General features: G+C 42.1%; 1 protein-coding gene across 7 annotated transcripts in view; it reads left to right on the top strand.

Moving 5' to 3' along the window:
* The window catches only part of KIF16B (kinesin family member 16B), a 285,684-nt gene that overhangs the window by 63,605 nt on the left and 196,817 nt on the right, over positions 1-25,262 (top strand). For all 7 annotated transcript variants that reach the window (XR_006606297.1, XM_013057083.2, XM_004754198.3 and 4 more), the window contains exon 12: positions 2,651-2,710. Coding sequence is in view for 6 of the 7 variants with exons in the window: in XM_013057083.2 (XP_012912537.1) it covers positions 2,651-2,710 (60 nt within the window). In the remaining variant the exon portion in view is untranslated. The remainder of the gene's footprint in view (positions 1-2,650; positions 2,711-25,262) is intronic.

The following is a 25,262-nucleotide window of genomic DNA, read 5'->3' as shown; positions in this document are numbered from 1 at the left end:
TTCAGCTTCACCATACCTGAAGCAGGACCACTGTTTAGGGTCTTTTTTTTTTTTTTTTTTAAATCATTCTTTTACTTTGTTTCTGGTGGGAAGTGCGGCCCTTGGAGAATCTCTGAATGGTCCTGATAGATGCTTACTTCCCCTCAAGCTAGTGAGAGCTGAAGCAGGAAGAGCGACTGGCAGGGAGTGACTGGCAGAGAGGGCAGCTCTGGAGATGCTATGGTCCCTGACGTTTCATGGCTGACCTGGTTCTATCCTATTTTTGTTTCTGTTTTTGTTTTTTTTAAAAAAAAACCTCCATGGAAAGAAAAACAGGCATTGAGAACATTTTTGGAGATTGTAATTTGTTCACTGTGCTGAATGGTTAAAATAGATTGAGAAGGAAAATTGGATTCTTTTGGTAAGCTCTTCAAGACTACACAATATTGAAAATATAAATTGGGTTGTAGTTAGGATCTTGTTGACATTTCCCTAGATAATTATGCTGATGAATTTGCTGATAATAGCATTAGTAAAAACATTAGTTTCTTAATTCCTGTTTTTCTCATGAAATTTTATATTTTAGTACTCAAATTCTAATTTTGAGTGCTTTGAAATGTCCTGATATAGTCTTAAATTGTTTCTTAATAATCGTTTTCAGGAGTACCTAGCAAGTTAATAGAAACCAATAAACATTTTAATTTAAATGTGTTACACATGCTGTGACAGAAATGACTACCTATCTTGTTCATAACAATTTGTTACTTTTAATCTAGTTTTTTGCTGACCTTTTACAATTGTTTGCTATCTGCTTGGCCATAAATCTTATCAGCTGATCATTTGTTAGGGGTGGTATCCCACCTCTGTCTGTTTTATAAATGAAGATTATTTGCTTTAAATTTAATAGTAAAATCAACTCAAGGCATACTTAACAATTTGTTTAAAGCTAGGATTATTTGATTGAATTTGAAAAGGGTTGATAGGCCTGTTGTTTCTTCAGGGAGTACATACCCGCTGGTGAAATGCAGAAGCATTTACTGTTGAATGCTGTGTTTCTTAGATAAATTGCCAGTGAGAATCTGTTAACTGATTATTATCATAAATTGGTAAATTCCATACACTAATATTTTCTTCTCCTCTAGGGAAAGAAGGCATAAAACTATTCCCTCTCTGAAAGCTTCTCCCAAACAAACCCTGATAGCCACGTGGCTTTAATGTTATCTTTAGAGACTGAGGTTGGCGTCGCGCAGGGGATGAGAGACCACGCAGGGGATGAGAGACCGGAGCATGCGTGCAGCCCCAGGCAGCGAAGACAGTCTTCGCAGACCAGTAAAAACACGCAAAAACCAAAGCTAGAGAGGGTTGGTCCTGTGTGTTGTATTAATTTATTTTTAACCAAAAAGATGATGGATTTTCACTGTGCTTACTAGTAAAAATGAGGAGATAATGATTTTAACTTAGTCCAGCCCTGGGTGGGGGGTGAGTGGAGTAAAGTGAATGGCCCCTGAACGATGGGATATAGGTGGGTTAGGTATGTTTTGGTTTTGCTCTCGGGTAAACCATTGCTCCGGTTTCTTCGCCTCCTGTCAGTCACAAAGGCTTTCTGTCAGGGAGGTTTCTGACATGAATGCCCTTTCTAGTGGCCTGCGGGCAGGGGCTTCCCTCGGAAGAGAGTGTGCGGCAAGAGTATTAGGAAGGCACTTTGGCCTGGTTAAGTAAGCCAACTCCTCAGTGGGAAGAGCAGTAAGTTCAGGTGGGACAAGAGTGCAGAAGCGGCAGAGGTGTTAAATTAGGAGAAAGGCTTTCAAAGGACAGAGTGTCTTCTGTCTAATCATGTCATATCCCCCCCCCCTCCACCCCCAGCCCACCAGTTACTCTGTTTTAGCTTCAGGGATATTCCTTTTTATGGGACACATTCTGTTTTTTCTACCTCTCAGTCAGGTACTGTCTCACTGGGTTACTAGAATCACGTACTGGACCATTTAAAAAGTTTTATGGAACCAGCAGAATATTTTCATTAAATTTTAGAAGTAATTTCCAACTGTGCTGTGTTCAAAAATTGTGGAGGCTTTCTCCCCTGAGTTATAGCAGACTGGGAAGAAGCTGATTTTTATCAAAAGATTTTTGCTTTTGCTAAAAGAGTTAATTAAAAAGCTTTTTTTTTTTTTAAAGATAGAATGAGATTTATAAACCCTATTAATTAGCTAAAAAAGCAGATTATCTCTTAAAGAAAACAGCAGCACCTAGGGTGATTTAATCACCACATCTAATTAGAAAGAAACAAATCACTATTTTTTAGACCCTAAAGTATAATCAGGAAAAAAGTAACTGATTTAATGGGACATTGTCATCCTTAAACTTGTCATCTTCAGTTAATATCCAAGGAAGCAGCTTTTATTTAAGTATACCAGGAAAAAGAGTGTTGTAAAACTCTAGGCAACTTGACAAAATTTTTTTTCCTGTTCTTTTCTTTGCCTTAATGTAGGTATAGGACGAGATTAGCTTGTTTGATTTATCTTTGGTTATAGTTCTTTCACAGATTGAAATTGCTATCTAATTAAAAAAATATATGGTACATCCTTCGATAAGTTCTAAGAGTTTGGAAACTTTCTAGAAGAAAATCACAGTAAGTTTCTTATGGAATAGTCACACATGTCTGTTTTTCCTTTAGGTTCAAGAATTGACCAAGGAATGGACAAATAAGTGGAATGAAACCCAAAATATTTTGAAAGTAAGGACTGTAATATGGTGCCTTAATCTTACTCTCTTGGCTCAAATAGGTAAAACGTTTTTTCTTTCTCTCTCAAATATGGCTATTATGTGCTTTGCTTAAGGTAAGATCAGTGACTTTTGGGGATCGGGTTTCTGGTTTGATTTTGAAGACAAGTTTTTCGATTTTTAACTCAGCACATACTAAACTCACCTTAATATTCAAGGGCATCCTTAATTTTCATGGGCATCCTTCCTGCCTTTGTTAAACCCAGTGTAAAAGCGGGGGCGAGTTAGTTCTGTGTCTGACAACTCTGAGAGAGGGGTCAGCAGTGGACTGTGTTCAGTTCTCCATGTGCCATTTAGGTGGCCTGGCCTGCTCCGGGGCTTGAAAAGACTTTCTGGTGAGGTGGGAGGTTGTGCTGTGCTGCTCCGCGTGGGTGGGTTGTGGTGTCTGAGAGCTGACACTTCCGGGAACAGAAAGCACGGCCCTGAGTGAGGGTTTCCCAGTCCACTCTTTCTTTTCTCCCCTCCTGGTTCTGATGATAGTGTCATATTATTTTGAGGTACTTCCTTGTTATTTCCTGTGTCAAGAGATTTTTGTGTGGAAAACGGAGCCAGGACCTCGCTCACATTTCAGGGTAGTCAGGTGTGGGAATTACGCCCCACCACAAGTGAAATGCCAATAGAGTATTACCCCCACCTTAAAAGACCACCAGAGACGTGAGTCAAAGCCAATCAGCGGGGGGGGGGTCTCTCACAAAACGTGGGTACTTTTCCCCTGCAGCGGCATCAGCTCTCAGAAGCAGTGCCACCACCCCTGACTGTGAAGCCCACGTTGTTTGACGTTTCATGGCACAGTGTACACTTTGCTCAGTAAATTTGGTAAAAGAGAAGAAGGAAATCTGTTCCATTTGAGGAAGAGAGAAACCAAATGGTTAGCTCTGAAAATCACTGCGTGTGTGCCAGTCCGCACAGGCAGCAGCGCAGCAGTGCCGTGAAGACTCGAGCCTCTCCCTTCTGCTGTGTGCAGCCCTGGTCCCTGGAGAAGGGGTTCTATGGCAGCTGCGTGGAGGAATCCAGCCTGAGAGCCCCCACAATGGACCCCTCCGCTCCTTTGTTACGTTTTTTTCCTCCTGTGGTGATTCTGGGCCCTGAAGTTAAGTCGTCCTGCCATTCCAATTCCATTATTCATAAATCTATTTATTTTTATAGTTTTATAACTTTTCAGATGAGAAGAGTGGAATTGTGAGGTGTGCTAGGTGTTAAAGATTACGAGGAAGGCTGATGATATTTCACATTTTTCCATCTCTTGCTCTTATAAGCCCGTTTTGGATTTCTCTGCTGGTATTTGTGTTTTAAATCTGTAGTGGTTTTCTGCTCACGTTTGATATTTTAAGAGCTGTCTTATTGGAAGACAGTGCCTGAAGCCTGAGGTTAAAAAAAGAAAGGCAGCTACTCAAATGCTGTATTTGAAAACATGCTTTGGAAATGGATGAGGAAAGGGGCTTGTTACCTGATGAGTTTGTATCTGTGTGGTTTATGAAATCCCTTCCCATGTTTCTGTTGTCAGACTGTCCCTCAGTCAGCTTTCTCCAGTAATGCTGTATGGAACTCACTCCAGCCCAGTGACTTAAAACAGCATTTTCTCTCATGCGTGTGCAGGTTGGCTGGGGGTTGGCTGGGCTTGGGTCCAGGCTGTGGGTGGGTTTGGGGTCTGCTCCACATGTTTCTCAGCCTCTTGGACCAGCTGTTGTCCAGGGCATACTCTTCTCATGGTCTTGGCTAAGGTACAGGCAGGCAGGCCTAGTTGTACAAGCACATTTCACGTTTCTGTTTGCACCGTGCCTGCTAGCATCATGTTGGCCAAAGCAGGTCACTTGGCTGAATTGAAAAATCAAGAGGGAAAGAAGTACACTTCATTCGCAATAAAGTGATGCCAGCGGTGTAATTGTACAACCTGCTTTGAGATCAGTGGTTTAATTTACACACGCCCATTTTAAAAGGTGAGCCTTCAAATTCTGGGAACTTGGTCTTCTAGAGAATTTGCACATTTTGTAGAGACCGGCCCAGTGAACCAATAAATTCCCAGGAGTATGTTCATTGTCAGGACCCAGTTGTGGACTCTTCCTGTTTGCCAGTTATTGGCCTTTTCAAGCCCCCAGTGCTGAACACCCAAGGAGAGACTTTTGGGGAGAAAAATGAAGAGAGTTAAAATATTCAGGGGATGGAAGGGAGAGCGGCACGGGCGGATTGGTGTTTGTTAGTGCCACGAGTGTCTGCCTTGCTGCTTTTTCTTGTCCTTGTGTATCGGTGAGTCATTTCAAAGGAGACACGTGGGTATTGTTTCAAGAGAGGACCAAGGAGAGGAGCATAACCCATCTTTTCAGTCGTCAGAATGATCTCCTTTGTCAGTATTGAGCCATCTGTGCCGTATGCTTGTATCTCTTCCTTCAGTTATGAGGCCCAGGATTAGTCTATCAGCATTCATTATGTGGAGTTGCTTCAGGAGTAAATGGGAGCCCCCTCTCATGCAGGGGTAGGGGTCTCAGCGTGGAAGGCAGAGGTCCCTTAATGGCAGAATTACACATGGAAATCCCTTCATTTCCTTTAAAACCACTAAATCCTGAGCTCCTGGATTGCTCACAAGCCAAGGAGTAAGAGTAACTTTGTTCCCTTTTAATTTGGTCTTTGGCTTCCTTTGCTCTGGATGAGTGATCCAAGGCCCTCTGTGGGGGTGGAGGGAGAGTGGAAGGCAGCGGGCCAGACTGGTGCTCTGAGAAGGGATGATGGCTGTTTGCAGCCAGGCTGGGGGCACCATGGTGACAGTGACAGCCTTAGGCTTTGATCTGTGGGACTTGGATCTCGGGCTTCTGTTCCCTTTCTGACTCACTGAGTCATGACACTTAACCCGCAACTGTCACATACCCTGGTTCCTAGCTTAAAAATCAGGGTGGACGGCAACCTCTTCCTTAGATCCAAGTTAATAGACCACAGCATAATACAGTCCTCGGAGTTATTTTTGAAAGTGGCTAATGAAGGTACAAAGTATGTTAATCTTAAGGAGGCTGTTCTTGGGCAGTTAGGTAATGAGAGTTTTATTATCCTCCGTGATGTACTCTGTATATCTACTTTCTTGCCCCTTAACCTGCCTTCCTTATTTTCATTAATCTTCATTTTCTGGAAATTAAAGTCCAGACTCTCAGAGGCAGTGGTCTCCTCAGTTCCCTGTTTACTTGGTCAGTTCTGCCTGCTCTAGGACCCCTGGCATCCCACCCGCCCTGCCAGAATTCCTGCTGGTCCCAGTGCATACCTGTGTGATGGGTCTCTGAGTGTTTCTTGGCCTTTGTCTGTGATGCTCACCATTCCAGATGCTTCCTTCCCCTTTCCAGGCCTGTCAGAATCCATGTGGAAGCGCTCGCTCTAGTCAGACTTCTCCCTCTTCCCAACTGGAATGATTTTGTTCTTGCGCCTTTATAGCATTTGGTTTTACCTCTGTCACAGCAACCATCACAATCTGAGGTTGGTTGCCTTCTCTCTCTGAACAGGAGCAGGGTCTGGGCAAGGATTGTCTCTTTATCATCCCGTGAGCTAGCTTCTGGAACTCAGCTTCTCTCTAGAGCAGGTATGCAGCAAAAACTTAACTGCGTTAAAGTAGTATCAAGAAACAAAAACCAAGACCTTTATATTAATTTGCTGTGGTTGTCAGACAAAACCTCACAGACTGGGGTGCTTACACAGCAGAAATTCATTTTCTCAGTTCTGGATACTAGAAGTCTGAGACCACAGTGTTGGCAGGGTTGGTTTCTCCCTAGGCTTCTCTCTTTGGCCTGTGGTTGGTGCCCTTCTGTGTCCTCACGTGGCCTTTTCTCAGTGTGCTTGCACCGCTGGTCACCCACCCCCTGTGTGCTAATCGCCTCTTTTTATAAGGACATTGGGCAGATTGTAGCCTAACTGCTTCATTTTAGTGAAATTACCCCTTTAAAGGTCCTGTCTCCTAATACAGTTACATTCTGAGGTACTGGGGAGTAGGACTTCAACAGCTGAATTTTAGGGGGAACGTTCAGCCCCTCATGACCTGGAAGCATACACAGCTGATGGAGCGGTGGGAGAAATAAAATGGGGTGTTGTACACGCAGTGGTCTTGTTCCTACCTCTACCTTCCATCGTATGTTCCTCAATCTTCTTTGAAAGGCTTGTTTGTGAGTGTGTGTGTGTGGTTTTTTTTTTTTTTTAGTCTTTGGAAGGAATGTGCTGTGGCTGCCTTGATTTAGATTATGGTCCTGTCCTTCATCTGGATCAGTTAGATATCTGCCTTTTGAAGTGTGACTCCTGGACCAGCAGCATCACTGTCACCTGTGAGCTGCAGGCTCGCAGGCTTCCCCTCAGAGGCGCTCTGTCAGAATCCAGGATTCCTGGGTCTGCACCATAGTGTTTAAGGAAAGCGGGGAACAGGCTTGGTTTCTTTGCTCTCAGAACTCTTCTTCCCCTTCTCCAGCTCTGCCCTGGGTCATGAGGGATGGACTCCCGGGGTCCGATGGGCTCCTGTGGGAGTCCCCGGGAGATTGGAGCAAGAGAGCAGACCTCTCGCTCTCCAGCTTCTTGTGGCATCCACATGACCCCTTGGGTGCCGTCCTGCCTGGTGACACAGGCCTCACCCCTGTGTCCCTCCTGCTCACGAGTGATGCCTGTTCCTGCTGGCGTCAGTTTGAGGGTAGCCTCACCATCCCTCCTGGCTATCAAGCTCCTCTTTCAGCCAGTTCCCTGTTTAAAGCCCCTGGGATGTAAGCCTTGAAGTAGCTTCTCTTTCATGGTTTGACCTGGTCTGCTACCAGAGTGCCACATCCCAGTCTCTTGCCATGCTGTGCCAGCCCCAGAGACTCCATCTGGACTCTTCGTCTCTTCCTCCTCTCTCTTTCTATGTTTTTCATCCTGGCTGAATTTGTATTAAACGGTGATAACTCTCTTGGGTCTTGGAACTTAATGTTGTGATAAATCCAGCAACTAGAAGCCGTGGGATCAGTGCGTTCCCAAGGCCACGGTATTGCTTCCCCGTTTGCATAGCTTCGATATCGTGCCAACTACTCAGTGTTTGAAGTGGTTTATAAAGTGACTACTTGATACCCCTCCCATGTGCCTTTTGGCTTGGCTTTTTATAAATCCCATATGTTTTACTGCTGATGAATTTTTCCAAGTAACGAGCCCCCAAATGCTTTGTCCATTCCTACTTTCCTCCCCTCCCCCACCCTACCCTTTACATACCTCTTTGGTTTGTCTGCTCAGTACGTGGTTTGATTTCTCTGTTCTTGCATTTCATCAACGAATAAAAAAAAAATGCTTGAAGATATGTTATCTGATGACTTCCAGATAACTCCTTGAATTCTGTGCTTCAAGATAAATCACAGTCAGTTTGGACCGCAGCATAAAGCTCTCGAGTGCCTGACAGATGGTGTGGCAGAAGGGAGCACTGACTTTGGGCACGGGCTGTCCAGAGCCCAACCGCAAAGCGCTGCCTGCAGCCTGAGAGCGCTCTCTGTTTGACTCCCGCCAGCGCTGGCTACTCTTCCCATTTTGTAATAAATTGGGTCTCCTCCTTTCTGAAAACACACCCTTTGATGACTCGGGGTCTGACTTGCTTTTGTGTTTTCATTGCCCTGCACAGGACATCTGACTGTGACTTGGCACCCGGGAGGGTCGGGGAGGAAGCAGGCTGCCCAGACGCAGAGGCTGCAACTGGAGAGACTTGCCCTTGAAAAGTGAGCTGGTGTAGAAGTCGAATGAAGGTGGTTGTTGTTGTTTTCAGACATTAATTAAGTGGAGTTTTTGTTTTTTTTTTTTCTTTTTTTCTTGCACACACACAGTAAGCAATGTTACTGAATGTGGGGGATGGAGCATACTTGAGTCTATGTGATGGTGGGATCCTAATGCAGATGATTGAAGTTTAAATCGTACTGGTGTCTTAATATTTCATCTCTGGGGAAGAGAAGAGGCAGGCCACGACAGGCGCATGACAGAGCTGGGTAACACTTTGATGGGAGAAAAGGTTTTGCTTTTTCAGAATGTTTTGACTAATAAGAAATGGAGTAAAGTGAAATTGGAATCCATTCTTGGCATAAGGTTTTCTGAGCTTGAATTTCATGGATATGCTTACTTTAAACCAGCTGATCTCTGTTTTATGATAGAATCAGTCAACTGAACTTTTGTCTCTGGAAGATTATGGCAACCCATAAAAGATTTTTTTTTCCCAGGCTGTCTGTGGTTTTCCATTTCGCAGAGCAGACGTGTGTTGGGGAGAATAATGCGTTTGGAAGCAGCACTAATAACTGGGGCTGTTGCTCAGCAGATCAAGGCAGGCCTTTGGATTCCCACCGCCCAGGGCACTGAATCTTCTGGTTTCTAGAAAACCTACAAACAAATTATGGGAGAGGTGATGCTTTGCGGCCTTTGTCTCCTTTAGATGTAGTTAATCTTGACCTCTTCTTGGTACAAGAAATGAACCTTGGGCAGCTTTAGGATAGAATTTTGTTTATGGACATTGATTTTGCCCAGATTTTGGATTAAGGAGGGGGAATCTCTGTCAATCACGGGTCACCTTCCTTTTTAGCAACTGTTTGGGCATTTAATTCTGACCTCACACAGTCTCACATATTGTTTCTAGCTTATAATAGCATCTAAAAATACAGAGCATTATCTCTAGGGCTCATTTGGCTATGTGAAGATACTACATCGAGTTTCCAAGTGTTCATCCAAGCAGAGACTGGCTGCAGTAGGAGTTTTGGAAGTCAGTGCTCTTTCCCCTTTGGTTTTCATGTGAGAAGAAAGTCGGTCCAGCTGAGCCCCTGCTTATTGTTGCTGTCCATGGCGGGTCATGCCTTTATGATCTCAGTAACTGCCGTGTGAGTTTCGTTTTTGTAAGTTTTAAAAACTTTATTTTCAAACTTTTGAAAGCTTTTTGGTAAAGATGGGATGAGAGGTAGAGAGCATTTTTTGTTTGGACATACCAATATCCTAATAAATTAGGATTACTGCCTGCGTCGATAAAAAATTTCTAAGTGTTACTATGAATTTAAGAATACCCTCCCTGTAATGGCTTAGCCAGCTTGACTCATTTTCTCTCTTCCATCCTTTATCCACCACCCATTTATCCATCCATCCATTCTTGACCTCTCCTCTCTCCCTCCCTCATTCAGTAAACATATGTTTATTGAGAACATTTTCTGTATTAGGCATAGTTCTAGACATTGGGTATAGCCAATGAACCAAAAAAAAAAAAAAAAAAAAAAAAAATCCTTGCCCTCCTGGAGATGATTATATCCTAGTGCTAGAAGACTTTTTCCCCCAGTCGTGCATTCTTTGGTAAGCTCACATAACCTCTCTTCTCCTTTTAAAAATAGATTTTTGGGGACACCTGGATAGCTCAGTCAGGTGTCTGACTCTTGGTTTTGGCACAGGTCGTTGTCTCACAATTGTGGGATGGAGCCCCACATCAGGCCTTGTGCTCAGTGTGGTCTGCTTCTGATTTTCTCTCTCCCTCTCTCTCACTCAAATAAATACCGTCCTTAAGAAAATAGATTGTTGACAAAACAATATAGTCCCTTCCTCTGATGTGCGATGTTTGAGGCTTCAGATTATATAAACTACATGTCTTACTTTTCAGTTTTAGTATTTTAAGTTTACTTAAAAAGATAACTTATGCTAAATGTATTAATATATCTGTCTATATTTATAGTGCTTTGAAAAGCCCCAGAAGAATAGAAAGCTTTGTTTTTTTTTTTTTTTTAAAGGGGAAGAGAGAGAGCATGTATGGAGGACAAGGTAGAGGGAGAAGGGAGGGAATCTTAAGCAGGCTCCACACTCAGCACATGAGCCCAAGGCAGGACTTGATCTTACAACCCTGAGATCATGACCTGAGCTGAAATCCAGATTTGGGCGCTTACAACTGAGCCACTCACCTAGAAAGCATTTGTAACATTGATATCCATTTGGATGTAAACTCCGTGAGGATTTAGTTTCTGTTTCTTTTGCTGCTGAACAGGTTTCAATGCTGAATAAATGAAAGGCTAGAATGGCCACACCTGGGGATATGTCACTAGAGATGTTGTTATGAATGAGTTCATCAATGTAGGCTCATTGTTCCTATTGTTAGGTTATAAAACTCCTGAGGTCAGGAAACATGTTTGTTCATTTTTGTATCTCTCATAAATTTTAGTGCTTTATAACTAGTTTTTTATAACTAGGAAGTGTTCTGTGAATAATGGTTGAACTTGGTCAACTGTGTTCTCCCATTTCTGAGAATGTTTCAGAACAAGTTGGAGGACTTTTGCTGCATAACAATCTTCCTAAAACCTAGTGGTTTTAATAGACTTAATATTTTTCATGATTTCGTGACATAGGTTGGCTCATCGGATTCCCAGGATGGTCGAGAATGGCTTCACTCCCATGGCTGGTGGTTGGCTCGGTGTCACTGCGCATGATCTGGCCTCGTTTCTCTCATCCTTGGGCTCATTGATATGGTGGTCTCTTGAGAAGCTGAGACCCAGTATCGAAGCATTTTTCAAACCTCACTTGTACTTTATTTGATAATGTCTCCTTGGCCAAAGCTACTCATGTGGCTAAAATCAGAGTTAAGTGTGAGGGAATTACCCAACGACATGACTTCAGGGTGAGTGGTGATTCTTTCCATTTTTGCAGAAAAATGTGACCACAAGCATCTTTTTTCTCTGTTCTCATTCCTTGTCCCCTTGCCTTACCATCCAGTGACAGTGATTTGCAACAGAGTGTATGTGTGAGCATGTATTCCTGTGTTTCTGTAGAGGATTTGGGATAGGGGTTGCAATAAAGATGAATTGAGAGAGCATGGTAAGAACTTGTATGTCTCCCCCACTCTAATCTGCAGACTAATGCAGATGACTTCGTGTTTGAACAAAAGTCACCTACAAAAGCCCCATGTGCAGAGCCCTTTATCTTTTTTAGTGCATTCACGTGTACCATCTCCTTGGTTCTTTCTTGATCTGAAGCAGGAGGAAAAAGATGTGATTGCACTTGACTTGGTATGAAGTTGTTAATTTGTCAGCCTCTCGTGGAAGGTAGACTCTGGGTGTTAATTTCCATCAGACTGTGTGTTCTGCCTTTTCTAAAGTTCTGCTCTTGCAACTGTTTGTTAAGACTAAGGGCAGAGTAATACAGTTCATTGTTCTCTGAAATTGGGACTCGATAATTAATGGGGGGGACCACTGTCAACACTACAGCACTGGAGGTTGACTGAAGAACTTGGCAGGGTCAGAGGCTAAGCGAACAGTTCCCAAAACCAGCTCCCATGCTGTTACTAATGCCAAGGCTACCATATTTTCCATGGCTGTTTTCATCTTGAAGGAACTGCCCATAAATAAAGGCAATACAAGTATATGTTGGTTCTTACTTTTGAATAACGTTTCTGGAGCAAAAGGCTCAGAAATAAGTCAAATGCACCCTGTTAAATGTTGGAACCATGCGATAAATTATTTTGAATACATAGGGGATTTTCCTTCTGATCTTTGGCAGTGAGGCATGTGCGCTGACGGGCTTTTACTGCATATTTATTGCCATGGTCAGGGAGGAAAAGATTGCCTGGTCATATGAAAGTGTGCTTTATGTGCACCTGAACTCACTGGGTGTGCTGAACTGTAGGAACTTGGTTTTGTTGGCAGGGGTCTTAAAAAGCAACCATGTCATGGTACAGATCAGTTTATTGTTCATGTCACCCAGGAGCACATCTAACTCATCTTGGATGAGTTCTAGCCATTGTGGGTTTGGAGAGGAGTGTGTGGTGGGGAGGGGAGGGGGTGGGTGTGGAGTGAGGAGATGACTCGCAGCCTGCCTCACCGAGAGAGTTTTGCCTGTGCACTCTTCTGACCTGGGTCATGTTGACCTCTCTGATTCCCAGAACCTCACTGTAACTGCTGCCAATAATCATACCTGTCACATAAGGTGACAAATGAACACTTATGGGATGTTTACAGTGCTGTCCAGCACATAGTTAGCAATGTAAGCATTACAGTAATGTTAACCATTTTTTATTTGTTTGGTTTTCTGGGAATCCATCCTCTTATATGTAAAAGTACCAGTAACAGATGTCCTCCCAACTGGGCAGAAAAAAAAAATTAACCTCTACAGAAGCTTTCAGAAGTGTATCGTTTTATGCGGTTACAATGTGGCAGTACTTCTAAGACATTTTATAGTGTAGCATTTTATGTTTGTTTATTTCAAGTAGTAGGAAATCCAGTTCCAAACTTGCTTAAATGGTAAAAGGGTTTATTAACTCACAGAAGAGTAATGGTCTGGAGGTAGCGTGTGATTTAGGCATGGTTTGATCAAGGCACTGGCTCTGGTTCTCTGAGATTGTTCTTGGTTTTGCCTTTTTGTTGTAATGATTTCATCCTCACACATTCTGGTCTTGGAATGGCAAAGCAATAGTAGCATTTACAGCTTTATATCCACCTGCCACACCATCTAAATTTGAGGGTTCTGGGTTTGAGAGTCCCCAACAGAATTTTGAGCTTTGCCCTGAATGGTACGTTTTTAAACCAACCGTTGGGGCCAGGGAAATACCCTGTGCGGACTGGCCTTGGCTTGTCAAGCCAGATCAATCACTTTGATAAGGGAATTGGTTGAGATGAACCAGGGCCTACCTTGGGAGCTGGGGTGAAGTTGAGACACAGCTGCTCTGCATTGTGCAGTGGGGGGAGTGGGTGAGTCTTGGTGAAGCCTGGGGTGTCATGTACTGGGGTGTAAGATACCTTCAGTGGAAATGAGATGCAAAGTAGCTGAAACTTTTTTTTTCTCAAGGGAAAATGTTTTTGAATACTTCCTTTATGACTCAGAAGTCCTATATTCAGCTGGAAAATTATGTGAAAGGGCCAGTTGAGTATCTGTACGGTGGTGTGAAGATTTCATATGAGAGAAACTGCTCTTTTCTGAATAGAAACTGCTCTTTTAGAATAGAATGATGGCATACAACGCATTCCCTGTATTCAAACGCATTTTCCTGTTCTTTAGATTGATTACTTTATTTAAAATGAGCCCTCAATGTGGGTGTGTTCTCCTCTCCAGCTTTTCATATGTAGTGTTGAATTTAGCTTAATTTCCAGTTGACCCCTTTGGCTTCATGTTTCCCAGCCCAGTCTACCTAGCAACAGTTACTATGAGCAGGGAGCTGGCATTGCCCTCCATCTGTAATACAGCAGCAGGTTTTAAGAGATTACTTTTGCTTAGCATCCTGCTTGATTTTTCGCTTTGCATTATTTAAAGATGACAGCAGTTTCTCTTAACTCCAGACAGCAGAGTGATTTTTTTTTTTTTTAAAGCAAAAGTGTTGGTTTTAAGAAGTACGTATTTGGGGGTTCCTGAGTGGCTCGGTTTGTCAAGTGCCAGCCTTTGGCTCAGGTCACAGGGTCCTGGGATCAAGTCCCACATTGGGCTCTCTGCTCAGCAGGGAGTCTGCTTCTCTTCCCCCCACCCTGCTTGTCCTCCCTCCCTCTGCTTGTGCTCTTTCTCTCTGTTAAATAAAATCCTTAAAAAAAAAAAAAAGCAGGAATTTGTAAGACAGTATAATTAGCAAGTGGGCATCTACTGAGCAAGAAATATGGACCTAGGTGGCATGTAGATATTTATTACCAGGTTGTTCTGTTACTTGCAAGGGAGGGGAGATGGCTATACGTTTCTAAAATCTCATGTACTACTCTCTAGCACCAGCTTTGCCAGCTACATACAGCTTTCCTGAGCAAGTGGTCTAGGTCTCCTAGATGAGAGGAGTTAGTTTCCAGTAGTTGTGATTTCCCCTTGAAAGAACGTAACAACACGGGCCGCTGAAGGGGGTCATTTGCCTCTGGATCCAGTACGCTCCTCCGTATTAATGTGTTTTATGTAAGCTTTTCTTGTCCTTGCCATTAAAGTAAAAACTACAGTGGCTTTCTTAGCAGATTGGACTGAAATCTAGAGCAGAACTTGCTGCGACACTTCTTTAAGTTGCAAAGTCCGGTGTCTCATCCAAAACCACTTAAATGTCAGTTACTCCGCATGTAACAGAAGTTGATTTTCCATGCGCAAGTGGTTTCCACCTGACACCACTTGTGGACCTTTTTCAAAGTTCATCTTGGGGGTTCTTCAGACTCAGACAAGGGAAACTGTGGGAGGTGACACCCCCAGGTCTCCACTATGAACAGGTGCCCCGTGCCTCCTCAGGAGAGGAGGGCCTCCTAGCGCTAAAGCACATGGAAGATCATCCTTTAAAGCACATCTTGACGTGGTTCTTGCACAGGCACAGGCCCCTGGAGAGGCGTTGCACACACGGCTGCAGCAGTGTCCTGTGGTCCCCACACTGGGCACTCACGCAAGCATTTGGAGCCTTTGGGTGATGCCGTTTGGAAAGAAATTTCAACTCAATAGATGATTCGTTGGTGTTGTTAAATAGAATGATTTATTCACAGGACCTTTGGGAAAAAACTGTGGGTATTTCCTTTTTTAATGGAGGTTCAGCATATACTGTGCCCACCTGAAGTGGGCAGCTCATGCATTTTGCTGTGTGTGTCCACGCCTGCAGCCCACACCCAGATCAAGGTAGAGAATGCTTCCTAGTCCCCAGAGGCTCCCTCTTACCCCTGCCCAGTCTGATATTTCGTCTCCCTCTCACTGAGGTAGCTCTTGTTTCGACACCTGTCATGTAGGTGACGTTTGTCTGTTCTCAAGCTTCAGACAAGTGGAGTCATGTATTATATTCTCTTCCTGTTTTGGCTTCTTTTGGGCAGCATGTTGTTGCTGTAAGGTTGACCCATGCTGTGTGTAGCAGTGGTTTCCTCTTCATTATGCCACTCTGCCACACCCATTTTACCCATTCTCCTGTCGGTGATCTTTGTTTGGGCTATTATCTCCTGTCTTTTGGTTATGATGAATAGTGTTTCTGTGCACGTTCTTGAACTTGTTTTGTCGGGTGCATGCTTTCACTGGGCCCCCTTTTTTCTGGCTCTCATTTTGGTAGGAGTTTGACCCCAGCCTGCCTTTCTTTGGTGTATGTCTGCTCAGTCTTTAAGAACTGAGAGTCCTTGATCCAAATATCCCATTCCTTGCACAGCTGGCTCTCAGCCTGGGCAAGGCCAAGGGAGCCAGCAAGACCACCGCCCCAGTGGATCAGCTCTGGACGCAGCAGGAGCAAAACCATTCATCCACAAGCAGCAGATGTTTGCCTTCACTTGGCGTGGGTTCCTAATGTGATTTTTTTTTTTTTTCTGTTTTCATCTGGATCTAGTTTAATTGGGTGATTAACACAAATCTCTTCTGATTTCTATAGATTTGTATAAAGATAATTTTGAAGGTTTTTAATATATTCTGTATTTTTTTTCCCTCTAAGTCTTCTTTTTTCACAGCTAGATATTTAATAATTTGTGCACTATAAAGCTGTTATGGACTGTCTGGTTCTCCTTTGCTAGATTCTGAGGTCCAGACCTGTTTCAATTGTATTTGGAGCCTTACTGTGCTACCCCCAAATTGCTTTGCATCCAGCAATTTAATATTAAGAAGAAGAATAGTAGATAATATTTACTGCACGCTTACTTGACTGTGTGTTAGGCGTTATTCTAAGTCAGCAATGTTTAATAGAAATGTAACACCAGCCGCATAGGAGGGATTTAAAATTTTCTAATAGCAATGTTAAAAAAAAAGAAGATATAGCTGAAATTAATTTTAACCCTACATTGTATTTAAGCTATTATGTAAAAAAAACCCCACTTTGACATGTAATCAATATAAAAATTATTACCGAAGTATTTTATGCTTTTTTTTTTAATGAGTCCTTGACATGTGTGAATTTCACATTTATAGTATATCTCAACACAGATGCAAAATTTGTCTAAGATACACTTGATTGGTGTTTCGATTTTATAAAATTTATAGTTGAAAAGCAGATTCTCATATTAACTCTGTCCCAAACACATTTAAAAGTCTTCTAGTAAATCAACTGGGTATAGTTTTAAAATTTAAATGAACAAATTAAATAAAAATGAGAAGTTCTGTATTCCCACTGCATCAGCCACATTTCAAGTGTCCGGTAACCATGTGCATGCTGTGGTTGTAAATGTCATACGTATTAATTCGTGCTGTTCAGTGGCCTCATGAGGGTAGCATAGGATTAGTATTTTCTTTCAAAATTTACAGACAAGGAAACTGAGGTCCAGAGGGTGCACAGTTAAGGAGGAAGAGGTCAACAGAGGTCACAGTTAAGGAGTAAGAATGCTATCATGAGTTCTGGGCTCGTGACTCCTTTGTACTGCCCAGTTCTGGTCTGTTTGAATCTGACCTTGGTCCTTTCCCCGTTCACACGCATTGGCTTTTGTTGTGCCTTTCCCTAACCCTTGTCTTTTTTGCTTCCTCATACTATAAAGAACAAGAGGAAAAGTGGTCTTAGAAAGTGCCCTGTATTTGTCCTGAGTTTGGTTGTTCATCAGTGTTTTAAAAACCAAAATAGATGATGGCCACAGTTTAAGTACCATCTGCTCTGTTATCTCTGTAAATGTCAAGACAAGATTTGCTTTCTTTGAAAGAACGGCTCAGGGTTCCTTCTGTGTTTGGTAATGCTCCTTCTTTAATAATGATTTTGATTTTTTTACTTCCGCCAAGGTTGGGCTCTTTTGCTTTGGCCCCTTTCTAAAGTCTTTTTCTTAGGCAGAGAAACATGCTTATTTCCCTGACGGAAAGCCTTGCTGATTACATAAACAGTCGATTAACACATACTTTGTTTATTTTATGTATTATAGAATATATTTTTATAATGAAGTAGGCTAGAGAAAAGAAGATGTTACTAAAAATAGGGAAGAGAAAATACCTTTACAGTATTGTATTGTATTTGTTGAAAAACATCTGTGTATAAGTGAACCCACGCAGCTTAAACTTGTGTTGTTCAAGAGTCAGTCCTATTGTTATTTTGAGTGCTGCAGCCTAAGGAAAGCATTGTAGCGGTAAGGTGATAACCTGCTGTATCTCAGCCTCGGTGTGCTATGTTACAGATTCCTCTAAGGTGGCATTCTCTTCCCCTCTCCAGGACGTCCCGGTTCTCTTCTCTGTGAATCTTGTGTGCATACCATCACCTTGTCACTGCTTATCTCATTTGAATGAAATGGACAAAGGCCTTGTGCTTTTTTGCGTTCTTTCCCTTTCTGGGTGGTCCCATAATTCAGGCTTTTGAAATACTGTGACTATTTTATAATTATTTAAGTCTTCTGAACTGAGGCAACCTGGTTTTTACACTTGGATTTATCCCTAACTAATTGTGTGACTTGGACCAAGTAGAACCCTTTTATCTTGCTCTCATTTTTTTCAGTCCTAAATGGAGTGGGCTGGTCGAGTTGAGCTCTAAGCTTTCCTTCCACTGGAGAAGATCTTGGGTTCTTTCTCCGGAGGCTGCATGGACTTATCCCTGAGGGCCTCATACCGTGGGTGTAGGAATCCTGCCCTGCTTCTCTGCTTCACAGGTCTACAGTGAGGGCTTCCTTTCTGTCCCTTTCTGCTGGATTTTTTTGGGAGGTGGGATGGAGACAACTCTTCTTTTTTGAATGTCCCCTGGTGGCCTGTCTCAGGCTGGGTGTTTATGTATTACACACATAGTATTGTACAAATCAGAAGTCTGCCACTTGATGGGTTTTCACAGACCAAACATGCCCACATAGGCTACAACCAGGTGAAGAGACAATGTGGTCAGTGCCTCAGTGTCCCTGCCATGCTCCCTTCCAGGCACTACTTTCTCCACAGGAGATGTCTAGCCTGACTTCGGAGACTGTAGCTTTGTGTATCCTGCTTTTACATATGGAATCCTACAGAATGTATTATTATTATTATTATTATTATTATTATTATTTTTGGTGATTGGATTCATGTCTCAGCATTATATTTGTAAGATCTATCTATAATTTTGCACATAGTTGGATTGATTTTACTTGTGTAAATGTCACAGTTTGTTCATTCATTCTATGCTTTGAATTTAGGTTGTCTCCTGGTTTTGGCTGTTAGAAATGGTGCTGCCTTGACCCTTCTTGAGTGTGCTTTTGGTGAACATACATACATATTTCTATTGGGTAGATACCTCGGAGCAGAACTGCTGGGTCATAGAGCCAGGTGGATGTTCAGCTTTTGTAGATAGTGAACATAGGTTTTCAAAGTAGTTGTACCATTTACACTCCTACTTATATGAGAAGCCCAGCTGCTTTCCCTCCTCAGCAATATTTGCAGGTTGTTTTTTTTTTTTTTCATTTTAGCTATTTTCATTGGATCTGTCAAATTGTGGTTCTACTTTGCATTTCCTAATGGTATTAAAAAACTTCCCATTACTTTTAATTAGCCTCATTTTCCAAATGACTTCACCTCAGACCTTGTCATGAGGCAAGTTGCCCCAGCGTTGTATGCCCTGGGTCACGGGGTGCTCCTCCAGCTTTCTCCAGCTCTCCTCGATTTGTTTATGCAGAGACTTTGCTGCTCAGTCATCTTGGAGAGCTATCACTCACTCTGTCACCAGCCCCTCACAAATGCCCAAAGGGGACCTTCTGGGATACTTGGGGCATACCAGTGCAGTGATTTGGAACCAACCCAAATCTGGTGGGTCTTTGGATCTTTGGGTCTTTGGGATTCAGCTTACCTCATTTCCTGTCAGTCTTATTTGTTAGAGTGTGACTACCCATCCTGCTGGCTCTCTCTCCCCCATGCTCTTGGGAGCTGTAGCTATTATTTTAGCCAGGTCAATATTCTTTTCTGCAAAGTGAGAAACTAATAACCATAATTGTAGCAAAAAATTGCAGGCACATTTTAAGTGAATTGTATCTCTTCATCTTAGAAAACATCTTCAATGAACATTCCCAGTAAACTAGATAAAGACCTCAACTTATTCTGGTGGCAGTATTTTGCTTAACCAGAATGTTCATGACTGTCCTGGTTTAGCGGAAATCAAATTACATTGATTTCTGAAGATCTTTATTAAAAGGCTTTAGACAGTACATATGGTTGAGAAATTGCAAGGTCACAGTAGATGCAATTTAATGTGTCTTTGATCTAGGTCTGGAGTTATTATCTAAACATCTTAAAGAAGTCTTTTATGTTCCACACCAATTCCCATTCAGACTCCTTTCTTTCCCCGATGGCACTGTCTCCCTCAAAGGGCCGTGTCATTGTGTATGTTTTAAGTAATTAAAAAAAAAAATGCTAAAAGAGATCTCAACAACCATCCTATTCACAGAACATGGGATGTTAGAACAAGGGGGCCCGGGCAGGAACCTTGGTGAAACTCTTTCCTTGTTCGAGTCTACTTCTTTTTTTTTTTTTTAATGGAAATTGAGGCCAAGAGAAATTAAATGACTTGGCGTGAAAGTTCTAGAGTAGAACCAGGGCTAGCTCCTGTTTTCTTATTCATAATTCAGTGCTCTTTAATTATACTTTACTTATCTTTTAAAATGGTTTCCAGACACCTAGATTCTTAGTACAAAGATGGAACTTTACTTTGATGAAGAGAATATAGCAAGCCTGCATCTTTTAGGATATAATTTTAATATGTAAAATTTGGAGACAAGATTTAGCCTGTGGCATATTTAAATCAGCAAGCCATTCTATAATGGGCTTCATCTGCATTTAAATTATTCTTCAGAGATTTTGAAAGTTGGTTTTGAGTAAATGGCTTGTATTTATTGTTATATTAAGCTGGAGTGCTTTTTGGTTCAATTTAACAGGAAGCCTTTTAATGTCTGCAGTATCTCCTACCATTCCAGTCTGCTGTTAGTAAATAAAGACATGTTTGCATTTAAAACAAACTAAAACACTGGAGAACAAAATGCTTTCTTTACTTCAGCCAAATAAGTGTATCTTCTCAGTGGGTTAATCTTAGGAGATATTTTAAATTTTGGATTGAAGGTAAATGATAACTGGCAGTTTTAAGTATGAAAAAGGACATCTATTTTAGAGTTGGACATATTCCACTTTCATAATGCACAGTTAATGTGATAATAATTTGAAAGAAATATTGTGCGGAGGGTGCATTTCGGTTTCTTACCACTAGGTGTCACCACAGATAGGCGAAACAAGGATTTCAGGGTCCTTGGTAGTGAAGTTGCTTGAGAGGACATGACAGGTTCTGCTAAGTGGACTTGGGTCTGGTGACTGATTCCTGGGTGCTGAGCCTGTGTGAGAGATATATTGTGAAGAATTTAGTAGAACTCATGTCTCATTGCAGCTAACTTGAGAATTGCTGCTGAAAGTTGTAAATGTACCTTCACATTCCTGGAGATTCTTATCTCAGTTTTAAAATCATCTTCCTAAAATTGCTGCAGGAGCAGAATACCCAGATAATACCTCAACAGCTAAGAGTTTTCTTAAGTCTGAGTATAAGGTCGTCATTTTGATTAGCTTGACACTAGAAAGCTATCTTTGTCATTTGCTTATATATGTCACTTAAAAATTTTCTTGCTATGGCATTTCTTCTTTTACCTCACATTTTCCTCATTTTCAAGTCCCGATATTCTTGAGAGAATTAAAACATATCATCCCCTGTTTTCTTTTTGCATTACCAACTGCACATTTGATAATATTTCCTCTCTTGACTTTTGGTATAGTCCCTTGATTTTTGGCAGAGTTCTCCTTGGTTCCTGCTGGATTGTGAAGCTAGGAACCTTCAGAAGTATTCAGGTTGAATTTTCGCCTAGCCTTTTCCTTGTTCAATTCATAACAGTTAAGGATGCAAGCTCTGGCACCGGACTATTTGAAATGCAGTCCCAGCTCTGCTGATTGCTAGCAGTGTGACCTTGGGTGCCTCAGCCTTCTCATCTGTGAAGTGGAAATAATAGTCCCTATCTCATTGAGTTGTTAGGAGGATTTAATGAGTTGTTTGCAAAAGCACTGAAAGTAGTGCTTGGCCAATGATGTTCTCATTTAAGGACTTGTTAAATAAAAGACTTTAGTTTCAGGCACTCTATGGGCACGTTTATAAATACTAAATAATCTAAAGCATATTTGATTTAGTTAGGGAGGGAAGAAGAAACATTTTCTTTCCCTTACAAATGAACAGCAGACAAAAGATAATGGCCATTATTGTCACTTCGTTTATTCATTTACCATTTTGGAGCACCTGCTTGGTAAGAGGTGTTGTGTGAACATGAATGAGGTTATTCATCTGGCGAGGAAACCAAAAATGTAAAGAAATAATGAAATAAGTTGTTACAGGTGTGAGGCTAAAAATGACAAGAGTTAACCGTATCAGGGATGCCTTTGGCAACAGATACCAGCAACCTGGGAAAAGATCCTGTAAGCCAGTTAAGGGCTGTCCCTTTTCCCTCCCTCGCTGGGAGTTACAGAACAAGGCTGGTGGCATGGCCTTAGTGGTACATGGTTTTGAGACCGTTTCTGCAATTACTTAATCTCATCTGAGACTTAGGGGAAGGACATTGGGAATTAGGAAAGGGCAGTGGGGCATATGTTAGCTGAATCTCCCCCTCTTTCAAGCCCCACTCAACAGCTTTGCTTTGTGAGGAAGGCCAGGAAATGGTTTTCCAGCGAGGCACATTGCCATTCCTACCAAAATTGGCTTTTTGTTCATGAGGAAGAGAGGGAAAGCAGAAAGTGGTCTTAACTACAAGCACTGGCTGTGTGCCAGTTTTGTCTGAAGTATCTTACATGTAGTGATCCACTGGGCTCTCGGAACAGCCCGCTGTATGGATATTCATTGTCATGCTCTAGGAAATGGAAGCTGTAGATAAGGAAGAGTAGATAAGAAGCTTGTCATATAAGCTTGGCCACACCAAGGTGGCCAGAAATCAGTCTGAGGATTTGCAGAGACTCAAAGGAGGGCTTGGCCAACAAGTCAGATCTTCTGGAAGATAGTAGTAGTAGTAAGGATGTTAGGAGGGGTTCAGAGAAGAGTTGGCCTAGAGCTGAGCTGATGTTAGGAGTCTTGGGCTGGGGTAGTGAAGGCTTTCTGATGGCCTGAGCTTAGAAGAATCCATTACTCTGGGGAACTGAAGTTTTGGGGGAAACTGAGTGAGCTTGGAGCAAGGGGCTGGGAGGAGGGAGGTGCCGTGGCTAGAGGAAGAGCATGGATCAGACCATGGTGGATGTCATTTCCCCTTTAAAGCTCCTGCTGCTTCATTATTGCTTCAGGAAAAATGCTCAGAGCTAATTTAAATTCTGAACATATATTCTGAGGACATTTTTCCAGTTTAGTTTCATTATCTGAGCCATCAGTATGTCTTTTGAAGTGTCTAAGAAGTATATTGAAATTTCTTATTCATTTCTCTCATTTCACATTGAATTAATGACATAGAATATTCAAAATGGAAGGAGGCTTAGAGCTGATCTTATTCAACCTTTTCATGTCATAGTTGGGACCATCTGAGGCCTGAACACGGTATTCCCTTGCTGAATGATCTCCAGGATTACATAGGGAGTCAGTGTCTGAGCCTGGGCCAGAAGATAATTTTCTCATTCACCGTCCAGGCCTCCCTCCATTCCAGTATTGCCCAAAATGTGTTCTCTGGTCCCTATGTATCTCCTTTGCAGTGTACTGATGTTTGGATAATAATTTGCAATGTTGTGTTTGACATACATCTTCGCTGGATTCTAGTTCTAATCCTGAGCTGAACGCTTGACACAAAGAAGACACTCAGGAACTGTCTGTTGATGGACTGCTCCGGTGTTAATGTTCCTTGAGAGAGGAAAACGCAAATCCTTGTTCAAATAACTCTTGGAAATACTGGGTTAAACCAAATTAAACAGGACTGCTTATAGAAATTTGGAAGAGCCTTTAATATACTCCTGTGCTCTGTGGCTCTGGGATGGTTCTAAAGAGGTTGCTGCTCACTTTTGACTTAATGGGTTCTGAGGATTCCTGTTTGGCTCTAAGCCAAATGACCTTTTTCAGTTTTGGTATCTGGCACATAAGAGAACTTACAGCCTGAGTAGATTCCTTAGAACAAAAATGCTTTTTAGTCTTTGTAGAATGCCTTTTGGTCTTTTGCTACTAAAATGAAGAGTTTGCTGCTAAAAATTCTGTTGTTTTAGAAGACAGTGGTGGTTTGAAACATGATGGATGTTCTTCATTTCTCAGAGCCTGGATTTGTTTTTGTCCATCAAGTATTGGTACTTGGTTGTGGTCAGATTCTAAGGTTGGCCTCCCAAAGTCTGTTTATCTCAGGGAAGGAGGTGTCCTGAGATAATGACTTAATGCAGTTTTTGGAGAGGGGATTGGCATGGTGACAGCCCAGAAAATAGGTCAGCAAGGGCAGAATGCAAAACCCATGGGCTGTGGTCAGTCCACCCAGAGGTTTTGGCCTGATCTACAAAGTGGCAAGAGCGAACAACATGACCTTATCATGGGAACATTGGTAATAATGTGATATTAGTCCTACGATGGGATTCAGGAAATGTTTCCTCAGATTGTGTGGGGGAGTCTCCTCATTCCAGAGATTGGCTTGGGCCCTATACCTTTGTACCAGTGAAGATTTCTTTGCTTATATAAAATTAAGATTAAATTATTCTGCCAGCTCCCGCTCAGTAAAGCTTGGTGGCCTAGAGCATCTGCGTTAAGCCATTGAGTTCGGGATGGAAGCCTGTCTTGACCTCTTGGAGTGAGTTAAACTGAGTTACTTTAGCTTACTTTTCCTTATTAAAATGGGGATGATAACCTTTTCTACCTCACTGGAATAATACATGTAACGATGTAATCTGTGTAACTACTTTGTACAGTGTCTGTAAAAGAGGTTGGCATACTTCCCTTAAAGGAACAAACAGTGAATATTTTAGGAGCCATATGCATGTTACTAAGTGGAAGAAGCCAATATGAAAAGACTACATACGGTAAGATTCCAACTAGATGGCATTCTGGCAAAGGTAAAACTCTGGAGTTGGTAAGATCAGTGATTTTCAGAGGGAGATTAAGGGGAGTGAAGGATGAATAGGCAGAACACAGAGGGTTTCTAGGACAGTAAAATGATTCTGCGGTGGTGGGTACATATCAAAGCCCACAGAATGTATAACACTGATAGGGGAAGTATTTTTTCCCAGTCTGTGGCTGATCTTCTCATTCTCCTGTCTTTTATAGAGCAGGGGTTTTGAATTTAATAAAGTCCAGTTTAGCAATTATTTCTTTTGTTGGTGGTGCTGTCAGCGTTGTGTCTAAAAGTCACTTCACCGTCAGCATGCCAGAAGTCGTCTAAGTCTTCTCCTGTGTTATCGTCCCTGGAGTTTTATTGTTTTACATCTTACATGGAGTTCTGTGATCCATTTTGAGTTAATCCTTGTGAAGTGTTCTTGACGTTGTCTGCTTTTTCCCATAAAGCCCTTAGCATATTAATCATAAGTTTTAAAAAGTCTTAGTGTGGTAATTATAGCTTTCCTGCTATATGTGACTCTGGTTCTTGTGCCTTTTCAGTCTCTTCATATTGTGTTTTTATCTTTTAGTGTGCCTTGTCATTTTCAGATGAAAGTGGAACTATGGTAAATCGGCCTTCAGTAGTAGAGCAGAAGGGGTTGGGAGGAGGGAAGCATTCTGCATTCGCATGATTAGGTCTTGGTCTCTTGGT

Source organism: Mustela putorius, unplaced genomic scaffold (genome assembly GCF_011764305.1).
Source record: "Mustela putorius furo isolate JIRA1106 unplaced genomic scaffold, ASM1176430v1.1 tig00000253_pilon_pilon_pilon, whole genome shotgun sequence".
In the NCBI taxonomy this organism is placed as follows: Eukaryota; Metazoa; Chordata; class Mammalia; order Carnivora; family Mustelidae; genus Mustela; species Mustela putorius.
This window is presented reverse-complemented; position numbering and strand designations above follow the sequence as displayed.